Raw genomic sequence first — 16,448 nt, 5'->3', positions numbered from 1 at the left:
TGCATTTCAGTGACCAAATGTGAAGTAGGCAAGATGACATACATTTGTACAGGTAAAGAACCGTTTTTAAAGAGGGTTGTACTTGACACTGATAGACTAAGATCTTTAGAACCATCGTGTATCATGGTGCAAGGATTGTAAACTTTTTGTTGTCGTTATTTTTTCATTTCATGATGATTACACATGTCTTGAGAAGGTTTACTACTGACTCCAAACTCCAATCATTTGATAAACCGTAAATACAATGTGCACCATGCATGTACATGTATGTAAATAAAGTATGTAGAATTAGACTCCACAAGTAACCAGTAGGTTTTGCTGAATCCAGGAAAATGTGATGCTAGATTTAGGTTAAGTTACTGGACTTTGGTATCATTGTTTGCTTCATCCTCAGTTGTGGAATAAAAAACTGTCGTAACTAATCCATATATGAATCTATGGGATTATACGTCTGTGTATTAGTTATTTCTGGTGGCTTGCATTTTATATGTATAGTTTTATTTTCAAACCTGGCAACTTTATTCCATGGCAGAATTGAGGCAAACTACAGCACCTTTGTAAATAAAGTCTTGTCAGTATGTTCAACATGTTTTGTTGATTTTTTTTACGTACAATGTATACATGTATACGTCTACTTGTGTTATGTATGTAAGGGCTAGCGATTCCCCCAACCCTGTAGACACCGAAAAACTCTAGCTACGACTATTCAAACATGTGAGATTTGTAACTGAGGAAGAGAGGGATGTTGATAGATGAAAGTATGCAAATGAAGACCTAATTTACATAATTAATGTAAGAATACTATAATTCCATATTGATAAATGATGGCACTTTCATACTTGTGAAGGTGAACATCGTTGAATATTAATAATGGAAATGAGGATAACATATGATGAGTAGAATTCTTTGTTAGGATAAAACTGTCATACTTTGGACAATTTCTGGTATTTGGGTGGAGATGATGTGGTTTACGCAAATGAGGACCTTATTTGCACAATCAATGAGAAACACTGACAAATATAGAATACAACACGGGGTATTCCGTATCACCCGAGGTACCAGCCCGACCACGGGTAGGATCGGCCGGAGGGCTGGGACCGAAGGTGATGCGGAATACAACGTGTTGTATTTTATTTATGTTATACCCACCCGATAAAACACACATTTCTATGCGGAATGCGCTAGAAGTTGAGGGAGTTTTGTATCCTCGAACAAAAACTGTAACAACATTGATTCCAACCTCCAAATCCGGTATTCAAATTTCTGACGGCGGCGCAACCGACGCGCTCGAAATGCATTCGAAATATTCTATGGAAGCCCTTGTGATACAACTCTAGAACCTCATGTGATACGGATAGTTATCACACGGTCCGGAACACCCGTATCAGGCCCAGACATGACATAATACACAAGTCATAGAGGTTAAAATTGTTTGGCGAAGGTTTGAGGTCGTGAAACTCTAGGTGATTGTATTTATGTTAGTGAAGCCGCTAACATTAGCGATAGCACAGCACCACAGTATATGTATCTTGTATTTGTTTTTCGCAATAAAAGATAACTTAAGATATGACCCAACGAGCTAGACAAAATGCCCCACTATAATTACAACGCTGTACTGACACAACGATTTCATTTCGTCGTTATGAATATGGAACAAATAGTGCCAAAATTAGAACTCCTTCTGTCGTATCAAAACACAAGAGACCTAAAACAGGTCCAGACCAGACCAGAGCAACCCTCCTGTTAGACAAATTATCCCTCTTTATTGTACAAGGCCGCACTGACACCAACAACTTTCTTCGAACTCATTGCTATGTTTCTTCGAATTCATTGCTAGTATGAATAAAGTAGTAGCGAATATAAGAACCCCCTGCATGCATCATAGCACAATAGATTTAGAAGCGCTGAACAGGGCCAGCTTCTGTTGACAGGGGTGCAAGTATGGTGAGATTGTGTTTGTCGTGCCCGAACAACGTCATCAACGCTACTTATCATGGCTGTAAAGTGGATGGTGAAGTTCTATCTAGTGTTGGTTGTACGTCTGGTAGTGCCGTGTGTAGAGGCAGGGGACTGGCAACAGTGTCAGAAGGTATCACCGGAGAGATGCAGTGTTGGTGACAGCCGCAGTAGTACTGGCGGATCAAAGTACCGGTATGACATTGGCGTGTATGTGTCCCGGTGGAACAAAGACCCATCGATAGATAGATACCGGCAGCCTCTCTTTAACATCCGTATCTACCAACCCTTCGTGTCCTGCTACACCTGTACAGGTAATGGAATGGTGTCAGGTAGCTCAGTCCAGAGTGTCACTTTGAGTCCCTCTCAACAGAGCATCACTGTACTTGTTTTAGCCGATCACAACGTTGGCACGTTGAATACAGGTGACACCACTGCTCTCTCAAAGATACCATGTGGTAAAATCTGCAGTGTATGGCTTGTCAACTGTAACATAACGACCATAGAGGTAGGCGCGCTTGCTAAGCTACCACAGGTGAAGACCCTGGTCATCTGGCGGAGCAACCTTCAGACCCTGAGAAGCGGCACGTTTGAGGGGATGGAGAGACTTGAGGAACTGCTGCTGCTGGGCAACAACATCACCTGTCTGGAGGTAAGATTGCTACACGCACGTATTGTGTAAAATAACCTGTTTGATCTCGAGTTACAGGCTACAGATACTCTGGGTGTTATGACATAGTTTTATTGGTTTTACATTGAAATGAACGATTTCAAGTCTCCGCAGCCCATGATTAGTATTTACAGCTTTATTGAGGGGTTTAGGACACTTATCATTCATTATAACCCACACAAGCTATATGTAAGGCTGGCTAGATTTGAGCATTTTTATTTTCTGTTCTCACAAATGATCTAAAACCCCGACCTTTACATTGTAGACTGGTGCCTTTGACGGGTTGCCGCTGCTGCGGTACCTCTATGTCCTAGACAACCAGTTCCTGACGATGGCACCCGACATGCTGCGTGGACTACAGCTGGACTGGCTGGACGTGAGTGCAAATTCTATCTGGTACATAGCGCCTGGGGTACTGCAGGGAACGCGGTCTGTACGAAATGTCTACCTCATTGGAAACAAGCTCCAGTCGGTCGGCGTAGGCATGTTTACTAAGCTTGAACAATTGCGGAGCTTGCACCTGGAGTACAATGAAATTTCTCGGATTGCAGATGGCGCGTTCCACTCAAACAAGAGATTGGGTCGTCTAAACTTGGCGCGCAACAAGCTGACGTTTCTGTCAGGGTCTTGTTTCAAACCGTCAACACCAATCACAGTGAATCTAAAGGGAAATTATATCGCCGCTGTGTATCCGGGGAGGGGGGAGTTGAGGTGGGATGTTCGAATGCCGAACAATCCCCTGCGCTGTACGTGTGCGAACGGAGGGTTGTATGAACATTTGTGGAAGCGCTGGAAAGCAATAGGACGTCATCTTCAGTGGCAGTTAGGGATCTCCCTACCTACAAAGTGTCCCGCCTCGTCCCTGATGAAAAGCCCTCCTGTCCAGGTTAATGTCAGCGCCCTTCCCTGCCCGGTACCGTTTGTGGAGATTGTAAACACAGAGCAAAATCACGAGTGCCAGGAATACAAAGCTTTTGGTAACGTGTACTGGGAGGACCTGCCCCAACTGTCCTGGACCTTTGCAAATGAGTCAGAATACTCCATGAACATAACGTACAACACAAACACAAGAATACACGCCAGTCTGACAACAGGTAACCTAACAGTGAGAGTTGGGACCTACCTAAGGGCTGAGGGCTGGACGAAATGTAGCATGAGGGAGTTTAGTATGAGGAAACCCGGGAAACAACAGGTGTGTTCTAACTACATGGGGAAGTCCAGCTTCACTCTTTGGCTTGAGGGGGCGGGGCCTTTGGCCTTGAGGAATATGCTATGTACTGCTTCATCGTCGAGTGGGTCATACACAACAAACTTTGAGGTACAAAATGACACACGCTTGAAACATTCTCACTCAACTCAACGTCCCACTACAACACCCAAAACAACATCGTCCTCACTGATGAGCACCAGCGCGAGTGTTGATGGAAATAACAATGGCATGTGGTACATTTACGTGGCAGCCGTTGCTGCTGGGTTTTTATTTCCTATGACTATATTGTTGGCTATAAAGTTAGTTTGTAAATGTTTCAGGTGTTTGAGGGATGATAATGTACAACAGCCCCATAGTGTTCCTGTGATCACTGCCTGCTCCAACTGGCCTGTCGGAGAGCACGGCAGGTCCAACCAGTCAGTCATCAGTCCTTACGCGGAAGGTCGTTCTAATGACCACGACAGTTTGGCTGATTCAGAATCAGTCATCAGCCCATACGCTGAAGGTCGTTCTGAAGACCACGACAGTTTGGCTGATTCAGAATCAGTCATCAGCCCATACGCTGAAGGTCGTTCTGAAGACCACGACAGTTTGGCTGATTCAGAATCAGTCATCAGCCCATACGCTGAAGGTCGTTCTGAAGACCACGACAGTTTGGCTGATTCAGAATCAGTCATCAGCCCATACGCTGAAAGTCGCTCTGAAGACCACGACAGTTCAGATGGACCAGACTCAGTCATCAGTCCTTACGCGGAAGGTCGCTCTGAAGACCACGACAGTTTGGGTGATTCAGAATCAGTCATCGGCCCATACGATGAGGGCCGCCTTGAAGACCACGCTAGTTTGTCCGACACAGATTCAGATTCTTGCTCTTTACAGATCGCCCCTTACGGACAAGGAGCGCTGTGTGCAGCTTACGTTAAGCGCGATCGTAGTGAGACACACACCTTTGCTGAGCCAGATAGGAACGCCCCTGTATGTCGGAAGTAGCTACGAAAATGAGGGAAATCATTTCCGACATTTCCGACCAAAGCTGCTACCAGCACCCTTCCATTCTCCCCAACCCGGGCGCCACCCAGTCCTCTACCAACCAGCAGCGTAGTAGTTGGAGATAACAAAGAGCCAGACTTTTAAAGAATTTTTAAGTTTCACGACTGATACTTTCACCTGCCTTATATGTGATAGTGTAATGTAATATTTGTATAAAGGTGACAATGTTGTAAATTCTACCAATCAGATTATTGTATCCAACAGTGGTTATGAAATAATCCAGATCAACTTTGTTGTCTTTCAATGGCTGTGTCAAGTTTGATGAAAAAAATCTATTATGTACTGTTTTCTATTTTTGTTGATCTAGATTATATTGTTGCATTGTCGTAAGGAAGGGGTAATAAGCTATTCGTGTATATATGCAGAGCCACGCTTTGAAGTGCACTACACACATTAAAACACCACAAGTAGTTGTTTATGCTGTTCCCCAGAATACGGTCATCTTCAGTTGAAGTATATTTGTATATGGTTGTACATTCCTAATGCTAATCTGAATATCTTTGCCAAAACTAAATGCATATCAAACAAGTAAAGATGGGAATAAACGCAATGACAATGTACAGTGTACAAACATACTTGCAAACAAAGTTGTACACTTTGCAAGTAGGGATTAAGAATTTTTAAAAATAATTATATTAGTGGGGAAATATGTTCCGTTTCCCTCTAGACCCACAAGGAGTCTCATGTCACATGCTTACTCCTATGAGGTCTAAGACTTTGGCGTACAGTCACTCCTACATTCCTAGGCTTGTTACTACCGGGAATAAGCCAAGTCCTGATCTTCCGGGTGTCTTGGTGATATCAGACTCATCTGATATCATGGCATTTAAACACAATCTAGTTAAGGCCACCTATGACAAATTCAGCACATTTTACAATCTTGATCTACGCTGCACCTGGACTGCTTCATGCGGGTGTAGTTCGTGTGTTGCCTCAAGACCGCACTAGTTCCTTAATGCTTCATCATGATATATTCAGTTATTGTATATATTTATTGTATATTGACGACCTTACCATGTTTATATGTATAATATTGATGTTGGATTTGATGTTTATATGTATGATATTGTAGTAATTTGATGTTTATATGTATGATATTGTATACTCGAACGTAATGTATTGTGCGTGGGAGGGCAACTTGTAAAGGTACGTAAGCACCTGTTTTGCCCTCCCCTTCACTTTTGTGAATAATCCAAATAAACAAATAAGCAAATGATCCAAAATATGCTCAGATTTAACCACCTAAATAACGTAACGTTACTTGTATTTAATTATTGTAGTACTTAAGTATCCTAAGGCAGCAGAAGTACATTTGATGTTGATTTTAATTTGTTAATCTCGTCGTTCCTATATGATGATATCTAACGTCAAGTTTCAATTTGTCTTTGCTTAAGTTGTTTCTGTACGTGCATGAAACTGAACTTGATAAGCAGTGATATTAAATATATGCTTACAGATCCAAAAAGCGTAAACTAACAGGCATTACGTTATATCTTTTTTGGTTACACACACAATCACACACACACACACACACACACACACACACACACACACACACACACACACACACACACACACACACACACACACATAATTTCTCAAACGTATTTGTTTTTAACACCTACTATGCTATATCTGAAATCTACCCAGGTATGCATAATTTGTGTAGGCAGAAGGTTGTAAATATCTGCAAAGGCACGTATTATGATTGCACATATATATATATATACGTACAATAGAGTCTTTGAAACTCCCTTGCAAAGGAATGTTTCAATGATTCTATAGCTAACAATGGATTTCTTTTCAAATATGCCTAGGACTGTAACAACTCCAAGAAGCCAAAAGACGCTTTTTGACGTACATGTTCAAACATTCTGATTTTAACTTTAATTCAAGCTTAAAACGTGAAGGCCCTGTTGCAATTGTAACAGGCATAACCGGACAACAGTATTCCTTCAGGCATAATAACTAAAGTAGCCAATCAAAAATGCCACAAAAACCACAGGGAAAACGATCCTTGCGAAGAAGTCCACTCTGTTCGCCGCTTTCTCTGCGGAGTGCTGCTCGTCCTCCTCCTCCCCGGCCCAGGCTGTAGACTGTCGCGGCGCTGGTTCCACCCTGGTCGACCGCAATCTTGAACATCCTGCCAGCTGCATGTACATAATGTATGTGTGGTAAGAAAACAGAAATTTCAGAAAAATATCATCGTAATCCATCAAGATGTTCTTGAGTTATGCTGACTACAGTAGTGCGAAAACACAAACACACACACACACACACACAGACAGGCAGACAGACAGACAGACACACTCAAAACTATATCTCCATTTTTCATGGAGATAATGATTTACGTATTATGGGTGTTTCTCATTGATTACAAATCATACCAGTTGATCTTCTTAATAACAGAAGTTGTCCAAAGTATGCGCTTAACAAAGAAGGTCATGCTAACTTTGATAATCAATTATGCAAATGCGGTCCTTATTACCATGATTTTATTCAACTCCTGCAGTTCCCAAAAAACCTGTAGGGGGCCAAAACCTATACCACTTACTCTCTGTCCAAAGAGCTATCTACCACTAAAAAAATCAGGACCATAGCATGTCCAGAACACGTGATATCAAAACAGAAAGTTCCGCTGCAGTACCGTAACAAGCCGCTACGGAAAATCTTATCATGTCCAGGTCTTATCAAGACCTACCCACCTACCAAATATCAAGACAATCCATCGAAGCCTTCTCGAGTTATGCTGTTCAATTACATACATACACACACACACACATACATACACACATACAAACACAACCCAAAACATAATCTACCCAAAACATAATCTTCTTGCCGAAGATAATTAGGACGAAAGCATAACTGGAGCAGCCTGAAATGTGAATGAGAACCTACCTCTGGGTGGCCAGGCTGTAAAGAAAAAAACTATTGCAAACAGAATAAAATAATAAAGAATAAGAAAAAAATGACAACCTTTCCTCCTGAGAAGATGTAGTTGGCCAGGACAGTCTCCAGCAAGGTGAACATCACCATGACGAGACATCCGATCATCCACACGTCGTAGGCTCGCACCAGGTTCGTCTGAAAGCAAATATGATATGCATTAATAGCATCTACCAGACTTGAAAAGTTGCTGGTAAAACTTTGACAAAAAGGCTAAATAATAAAACTACACCGAAAAGGCTAAATAACTTACTGAAGGTGTTAGCGATTGAGTGGCAAATGATTCAGCATGTTTGGCAAATTATAGTACAAAGCAAAACCTTTAAGGGGGCAGTCAGCAGTTGGTCAAGATCACATGGCTAAGGTGACTGGTCACTTGGTATTTCTGACGAAGATTGCAGTAGTGTAACTTTTTGAGTCTTTACATATCATAGAATTTAAAAAAAAATGAATATCAACTCAACCAAAGAACAAACGCTCGTCAAAACATTTCTTAGTTGATCGAGGTCTTGATGAGGCTCACCTGGGGGTTTCTGCCATTGCTGCTCTTGATGATCAGAGACAGGAGCGTGCTGATCCCCAGTCCGACCCTCGCGTTGACCTCCCGGGGGTGCAGCCAGGTGCCGAGCCATGACGTACACACCACTGACGTAGTGGGCAGGAAGGTCTGGAGCACGTGACTCTGCAGACGGCGGGAAAATTGCAGACGGACGTCCAGGGTGGAGATCTCACTCAGACCTGAAACATGAATAGATTATTCGTTACTGTTTGGGTCTGTGTATTGTGGTTGAACAATTAGTTTTTTTTTAACGTTCCTGGACTCAATTTCGAGATGTTTAAGTATTATACATATCACCAAGAAGTATTTATAAGACCATATATTTAAGACCGAAATGATTTTGTCAAAAGGTGAAGAAGATGCTGCTTGGATTTATAGTTAAGCATGAAACCAGCACAAAAATAATATCCAGATAAAAGATAAAGCGGCCGATTGCTACTACATGTACATGTAGCTATACAATGAAGTTAAAGCTAATGAAGTATACTGGCAATCTGGCCATGACTAATAACAATAACTCGTGAGTTCGGTAGCTTTACCTCTGAAATTAATCTAATCTTTAATTAATCCTAACTCAGGATACTAAAAAAGAGATGTTCACCTGATGAGTTGAGCTTCTTGCACTCGTTTGTGTCGTACTGGCAACTGCCGAAGTAGGATTTGCACTCGGCACACTCGTTCCCCTGACTGCACCCCCTCATATCCGGGCAGTGGTCGGCATTGTAGGTACACTTGCCTGTGACCAGATGGCAGGCTGCAAGAAAACATCAATTGCTGTAAGTTAGTAGTGTACACGTTTAATGATAGCAAAAACTACTGTAGTTATATAAAACGTTACGTATCTCGAGTCGAAATGCGTGTCTCGACTCGATACGTAATATATCTCGACATGTTTACACTAGGTCAGGTAGCTTAGTTTTGGTGATGGCATATTTTAGAGACCGCAAATGATGACAAAACATTGAATTTTGACCATGTACCTGTCTCAGTTTCGTCCATTTGCTGGATTGAAGAATGAACCCTCAGCCCTGTCAGTTCGAATTGCGACACAATGGCGGTCATGTCTGTCGTCACGGGCCCGGGAGAGTTGGCGTTCTTTCCCGGGAGAAGAGGGAAACACAGCCCACTGTCTGCAAAATACACCAATAGATAAACATTAATAACACATGCTAAAACATAGTATACATACATACATTGCATGTTATAGACAGTACAAGAAACGACTCACGATACAAGCCATGAGTCCAGAGGTGTGTACGTTGGGAGCCAAAGCACAATCTCGGTCAATATACACAAAATTCGGCTATCTAATTGCTTGCCACCTAGTAATAGTAATAATGATGGTGAACATTTCGTTGCAAATTCATGCCTGAAAGTTAATTGCAGCTGGATTAACAAGTAAACAAGTGTATTGCTGTCATAGTTCGACGTCATATTCAACGTATGAATAGACAATAGCATTAAAATCTTATCTTATTGCCAATCGCTGTACCAGACTACCTTTAGCTTAATCACTAATTACTAAATCTTTTGTGCAGATTTCAATTATCATACCATATCCATTGTATTCAGTCTTTCAGTGATATTTGCTTCCAAACAGTCTAGAGCACCTGGAACAGTCTGACATAATTTTTTTCATTAAAAAAAAGAAAGATTTCTTACATCCATGTAGTTTGAAGCTACATTCCTGTTGATCCAAGGGGTACCTCGCCATACTCGGCGCACAGGTCAGTTGAAGACTCCTCCTATAGATGGTAAATCCACATGTTAGTGTGACGCCTAATGCAGAACTTTAGTATGGTACTGAGCAATGTAATATGTATAAAGATAACATCCATTAGATATACAAATATACATAATTTCATTACATACTGATATTGTTCTGTAATAATATACCCACAATTCTATCATTCTATATATACTTCTATAACCGCAAAAGAAACTGTAAGCAACCAAAACAGTGTAAAACGCCATGGCGTAAAATACACAGTGTCACACACTTCTCTCCACATGTATATGGTATATACTTAAGTATAGTAGTCACATTTGCCCATGGGGATGTGTCTAAGTTTTCACATTGTCTTTGATAATTTGAAGTGAGTTAGGTCACAACAGCAGGGCAGAAACCTATGCAGGATTGCCACACTGTCAGTCGAAAGATACAAGGAGGAAGCTCACTAATCTCCAAGCAGATCTACACGGGGCAATATCATAATGTCAGCCAGTGAAGCTACTGGAGCTTCTCTGGCTGACATTACGATTTTGCCCCGTGTGGATCTGCTTGGAGATCAGAAGCTCACGTCAGCTTGTGGACTAATCCTCCAGACGGGTGAAGCCACATGCTGATGTCATGATCGCTTCCTCCTCTCCCGCGCTTTCTCTTCTTGGTGACGTCAGCAGCCCTCCGCACGGCCGCTCCGAACGCCAGCGGAGGGGCCCAGATCAAAGATGCCGGCACTGGTGTCCAGTGGGTGGTCAGACCGCGGAGACGGGCATCAGCCCAGGCCATGGTGTACTCCACTGTCACCGACAGGTTCTGTAATAAGTAACCATTAACCATAACAATCACTTTATCACATTAGATGAATGTTATGTTTACTTCCTTGAGTGAAACTTTCCTTTGATCATTCTTTTAAGCACTGTTTCTAAAGCATCAAACCATGTGCCTGCAGTACATAGAAGCCTCGGTAGGGGGAAGGGGGTCAAGACGGCGGCGGGAACTGGCCTATTAATATCAATATTATATTGTCTTAGTATGTCATTCTAAATTTCATTCCGTCTATTCTACTCCATTCTATCACCATCTTCTATTTTTGCTGGTCTGCTGCAGCCAAGCAGTATATTGTAGTGAGCATACAACATGTATGTGCTTCGCAAACAAGCATCATATTTTAGTAAGCTATGCCTTGTTATATTTATTATAGACAATGATAATGTCATCTATTTCACTAACATTCGTGGGTTATGCTTATTCAGTTTCAGGTTACCTGGAAAATTGATGAACCCTATCAGTGTTTTATGGCATGAACAGTAGAAAAAACAAGTAATATTCTCCCCAAAAATTGAATGTTGTACTAGAGAATTGCAAGAGTTAAAATTGCAATGATGCAAGCTGATTCTTATAAGCCACTGACCGCGTTCTCTTCAGACAGCGGTCCGACATGAAGAACTGTCACTGCTGATGTCACTTCAAACTTCTCTTCTGCCACACAATGAAAATAAAGAAAGCAAATATTCTAGAAGTTGTCTGCGAGCATACAGACTATATCACCATACAACATTAACCTTTGACATTGTGCACTTTATTGTATAGGCATTAATGTAAAATAAAGACAAAAAATATTCTAGAAGTTGCCTGCGAACATACGGAATATATCATCATACATTATAAACCATTGACATGTCGCACTTTAGTGTATTGTGTAAAATAAAGAAAACAAATATTCTAGCATACAGAACATATCATCATACGTTATAAACCTTTGACATGCACTTTATTGTATAGGAATTTTCGTCACGTATGAATTTTTAATATCAGCAACATGCCAGTTCTTTCAATGCCACAACGGAGCTGTCAATCATGGCATAGCAACTGCCAATTAAGTCCATGGCAACTTCAAGTTGCATGACTGTGGTGATGAACTGACATTGACAGTTGTAAAGAATTTGGCCTAGTGTTGAGGATGGTCACCCTCCCAAGACCCCAACCAGAAGCAACTATTTCATGATTATAAATCCGTCCAATTAATCAATCGCTCGATCAATCAATCAATCAATGATTTTCCGATATAAGACGGTAAGTGGCGTTTTCACGTAATGTTATATTTTTAGATTAGATTTCCCGCCATTGTACTCCTACGCGTGCGTACCGGGCCCCTAGCGGCGCTGTTTATAATGAGTCAACACAATTTTTTTCTGTTTGTACGTTTCTGTATGTCTCATTCACTCCCTAGTTAGGAGGTATTAGAGACATCAACAAATGAAATGGAAGCAGAAGGTATGTTAAATCTCCGGCCATTGTACTCCCATAAGGGCACTCTGAGTTCAATTGCCTTTCAGTGAATGATAGCTCTAGCGTTTTCATCTTATGCTGACACTCTCAAATACCACTGTCAAGTGCGTGTAGCTCAAATAGGAGCATAACAGAAGAATACTCAAAACTCACCGTTAAAACTATAATAAAACATATAATTTATACATTATAAAGAGCCAGAAGGCCCGAGTTCGCGCCCGGGTAGGACACCTCTGGACAGGGTCACCAAAGACTTAAAAATGGTACATACTTCTGAAACAGTATGGAAGTTCAACACACAACACTGCCAGTGAACTAGCCCCGTGCTGCAGTCATTGTACCACAGTGTGGCCCAGGGCTACGAAACAGAGATGGGCACCGCCCTACACCTTATGGTGTGGGAGGATTTTAACTATCTAACCATTGGAAAGCAAATGAAGGACACCAAACATGGCTACCAGCACCTGCCTGTCTCATTGATATGGACGGTGACGTAAGACGCTCTGTACAGAAAGTTGTCTCTGAGTACCTAGAAGATCCTAGAATGCTGTTACACACCTGTCCGTGGACTGACGTTGTTGTCGTACCCTTGCGGCATGCGCTCTCCGGCTCTCCATTCGTGCCACGCTTCCTGCGTCGCGTTGTCCTCGCTGACCAGCTCAGACTTGAATGCCGACAAGTCTTCAGACATTCTCTTCAGAACGGTCTTCCACTCTTCCTCCACTTCTTTCAGGGCGGTATCCTCTGATACTCCTGTGGCTGTACTCGTAGCGGTAGATACCAAAGCTGACGATTCTAGACTAGCTGCACCTGTTGTTGTTCTTGGACTACTTCTTCCCGGTGTTGCTGCAGTAGAAGTAATATCAGCAGAAGTAGCTGTAGCAGTAGTAGAATCAGTAGAAGTAGCAGTAGTAGACGTAGCTGCAGCAGTAGTAGAATCAGTAGAAGTAGCAGTAGTAGACGTAGCTGCAGCACTAGTAGAATCAGTAGAAGTAGCAGTAGTAGACGTAGCTACAGCAGTAGTAGAATCAGTAGAAGTAGCAGTAATAGACGTAGCTGCAGTAGTAGTAGCAGCAGTAGTAGTAGCAGCAGTAGTAGCTGCAGTAGTGACTGCAGCAGTAGTTGCAGTAGTAGTAGCAGTAGTAACAATAGTAGTAGTTGCAGCAGTGGTAGTCACAATAGTAGTTGCAGCAGTCGTTGCGACAGTAATAGTAGCAGCAGTAGAAGTTGCAGAAGTAGTGGAATCAACAGTAGTAGAATCAGTAGTAGTAATAGCATCAGTAGTAGCAGTAGCAGTAGTAGTAGTAGTAGCACCAGTAGTAGCAGCAGAAGCAGTAGAAGCGGCAGTAGTAGCTATAGTAGTAGTAGTAGCAGCAGTTGTAATTGGAGTAGTAGTAGTAGCAGCAGGAGTAGGTGTTGTCATCGTTGTTCTTGTAGTCAGAGCTGTTGTTGTTTGGGCTACAACTGGAAAATAAAAGACAATGAAGTCGAGCAGTCACACAGTTGAGGAAAATGCTGATTACATGGTTTGTAATACATTCGCCACGCATGAAAAACTAGGGAAGGGAACTCAATCAAGTTTAAAAACTCTATATGGTGTCTTACCTTCCCGCACTGACTATATAGCGCAAATACGTCTACGATATACGTATTTTTTACATCATAACGATATCGTTTTAAGTCTACGATATCGTCTTGGGACTCTCGATATCGTTATATTGCGTTATGCGCAACAAAATCCACTTTGCTAAGATATCGTTAAAAAACGTACCTTACATTATCGTCTGCAGGTAGACGATATTGCAATTCAGATGATTTTTTTTTAATACGGTATCGCTGAATCGACTCTCCAAAAGTTTAAGGTGAGAGGCATTACTGTTGCGTTGAAAAGTCTAAAACGCTAAAAGGTCCTGACCAGTTAGACTGATCAGTAAATGGCGCTTGAACCACACTGTTACAATTGTGTAAAAGAGAACCCCAATATCCTGGTACCAAATGCCGTGGACATTGAACTCACCTCCACACTCATCACGGGCTGCTGCAATCTGTGCCTCAGTCATGACGTAGCTGTACAGCTGCAGGCAGGCTATGCGACCCGCGTAGTACCGGCTGTCTCCGGCCCTCACCGCCACCCGGATGGGGTACTGACTTGCAACTTCGGCAGCTTCGCTATGTGCTTCACCGACAAGTTCGCCGTTGTTCCAGATGGATGCTATCCCTGTGGTACTGTCGTATCTTCCACCGACGTAGTTCCAAGCGTTTTGTTGCAGCACATTCGCACCGACATCAGGAGAGAAAAATCCATCTCTTCCTACCGGCCTACAGCAGACAGTGAAAATACCATTCGATTGCCGATGAAACGAAGAGAATAAGAAATCAACATAGAATTTTAAAAAAAAACTGCTTCTTGTTAGTAGGGCTTGTACACACAAGCAACATTTTTGTGTGTGTTTGTTTGTTTTCTTTCTCGCACCAATAGCGAGGACAGCAAGGAATAAGACAGTATGTTTAAAGGAGATGATTTTAAAAGTAGTGACTGGGTAGGGAAGGGTCATTCTAAAGGATCAATATCCAGTGTCTGGTAAATCCTAATAAATAGGTTTGAGATATCTCTAGTGCAGCGCCCCCCCCCCCCCCCCGGTATGCATAGTTTGAATCTACACTGGGTGCAATACTGGGGGACGTTGGGTTGGAGATCTGTTTGGACGTATCTTTTCATGGTGGCGGAGTTATGTACTCTGGTGGAATTATGTTAGTAAATGTTAAGTAAAATTACCGCGACTGCAGTGTCTGTGGAGACAGCTGCCAAAAGTGCACTGCCCACTGCCCGTTGTTCCCGGCGTAGTCGAAGATTGGTCCACTATCGCCAGTTGGAAATACATGGGCCAGTATGGTGTAGGAGTAGCGCACATCCAGCTCGCCATTGTTGGGAATGTCGATGTAGGAATCTGCAGTTCCCGAAAAGTTGAAAGCTCCGTCGGCTTGTCCATACGGCCCTGGGGCTAACTTGGTTCCTGTTGCCGTCCCGTCGTTTCCGTTTCCGGTTACGTCTGATGCTCCATATTGTGCGTTCAAGGGCCACACACCTACCGCAGCTGCAGAAGACAAACAAACAGACAGACAAACACACTCATTCAGCTAGTCAACAAAAAAAATAACCGAAAAATAACATTTCAACTTGTCACCATTAATTATGATAATGACTTCCACCTTTTCATAATATCTGCATATATTCAACTAATCTATACATGTCACGTATGAAATTCCCACTAAAAATGTTTTTGCGTATTCGTATTATTCATGCAAATTGAGACATTATGTTCATGATTTTTATCTGTTAGTGTTTCACGTGCCATAGACTAATTTACATATGCTAGATGTATTGGAGTCTCATTATTGAAAACACTTGAATCTCAGAATTTCCTCTTGTATTGATCAATTCAATTACTAATTTGTATAATTTACGTCTAACTGCGTACATCGCACATCATTACGTTGTACGTTAGCACATCGTTTATTGTCACGAAATAACGCAACGCCTCTGCAATACTAGTACATATACATGTACTTAGTTCAATATTGCTATGATGTGGGTTGTTGCAAGAAATCGTAGCACGCTATCGTTACGATTTTGTAAGCGGTACACTTTTTATACGGGACAGAGGGGAGCCCCGGCCTTAAGCCCAGGTTACACATAGCCGAACATGGCCTCCCGACTCTCCCCGGCCGACCATGAAAAACTGATGATGTATTTAAAAATGTACCATCAAATAGTAAAAATACGCATATCGTAGACGCATTTTCGCTATTTTTATGGGTTTTTTTTTTACACGGAAATGATGCCATACCCCATCCACACGGCAAACTAAGCATCTTAATGTTTTCTGACCTCCCATCGCAACATGTTTAAGTCCCACTTGAAATTTAGGGTGTCGTTAAAGCATCAAAGGATATTGATTGATGTGTATGCTAATACTGAAATGTCGAGGAGCAGATGTAGTAGTAGATACAGATGAAAGGAGATCATAACACAGAACTAAGG

General features: G+C 42.0%; 1 protein-coding gene across 1 annotated transcript; it reads right to left on the bottom strand.

Annotated features, from left to right (window-relative positions):
* Positions 1-6,841: 6,841 nt before the first annotated feature.
* LOC136446941 (glycine receptor subunit alpha-4-like) lies at positions 6,842-10,134 on the bottom strand. The gene is made up of 6 exons (XM_066445610.1): positions 10,057-10,134; positions 9,375-9,524; positions 8,996-9,148; positions 8,359-8,573; positions 7,866-7,973; positions 6,842-7,036 (listed from the first exon to the last, which is right to left on the bottom strand). The coding sequence occupies exons 1-6, from the start codon at positions 10,106-10,108 to the stop codon at positions 6,842-6,844; spliced, it is 873 nt and encodes a 290-aa protein (XP_066301707.1). The 5' UTR covers positions 10,109-10,134.
* Between the last annotated feature and the right edge of the window lie 6,314 nt (positions 10,135-16,448).

Source organism: Branchiostoma lanceolatum, chromosome 13 (assembly GCF_035083965.1).
Source record: "Branchiostoma lanceolatum isolate klBraLanc5 chromosome 13, klBraLanc5.hap2, whole genome shotgun sequence".
Taxonomy (NCBI): Eukaryota; Metazoa; Chordata; class Leptocardii; order Amphioxiformes; family Branchiostomatidae; genus Branchiostoma; species Branchiostoma lanceolatum.
This window is presented reverse-complemented; position numbering and strand designations above follow the sequence as displayed.

Excerpts from the sequence above, each read along its gene's own strand:
- LOC136446941 (XM_066445610.1), bottom strand. The coding sequence starts at position 10,108 with ATGGCGAGGTACCCCTTGGATCAACAGGAATGTAGCTTCAAACTACAT. Across the intron at positions 8,574-8,995 it reads CAAGAAGCTCAACTCATCAG|GTCTGAGTGAGATCTCCACC; the intron begins GTGAACATCTCT and ends TTCATGTTTCAG. Across the intron at positions 7,037-7,865 it reads ACATCTTCTCAGGAGGAAAG|CTGGCAGGATGTTCAAGATT; the intron begins GTTGTCATTTTT and ends ATGTACATGCAG.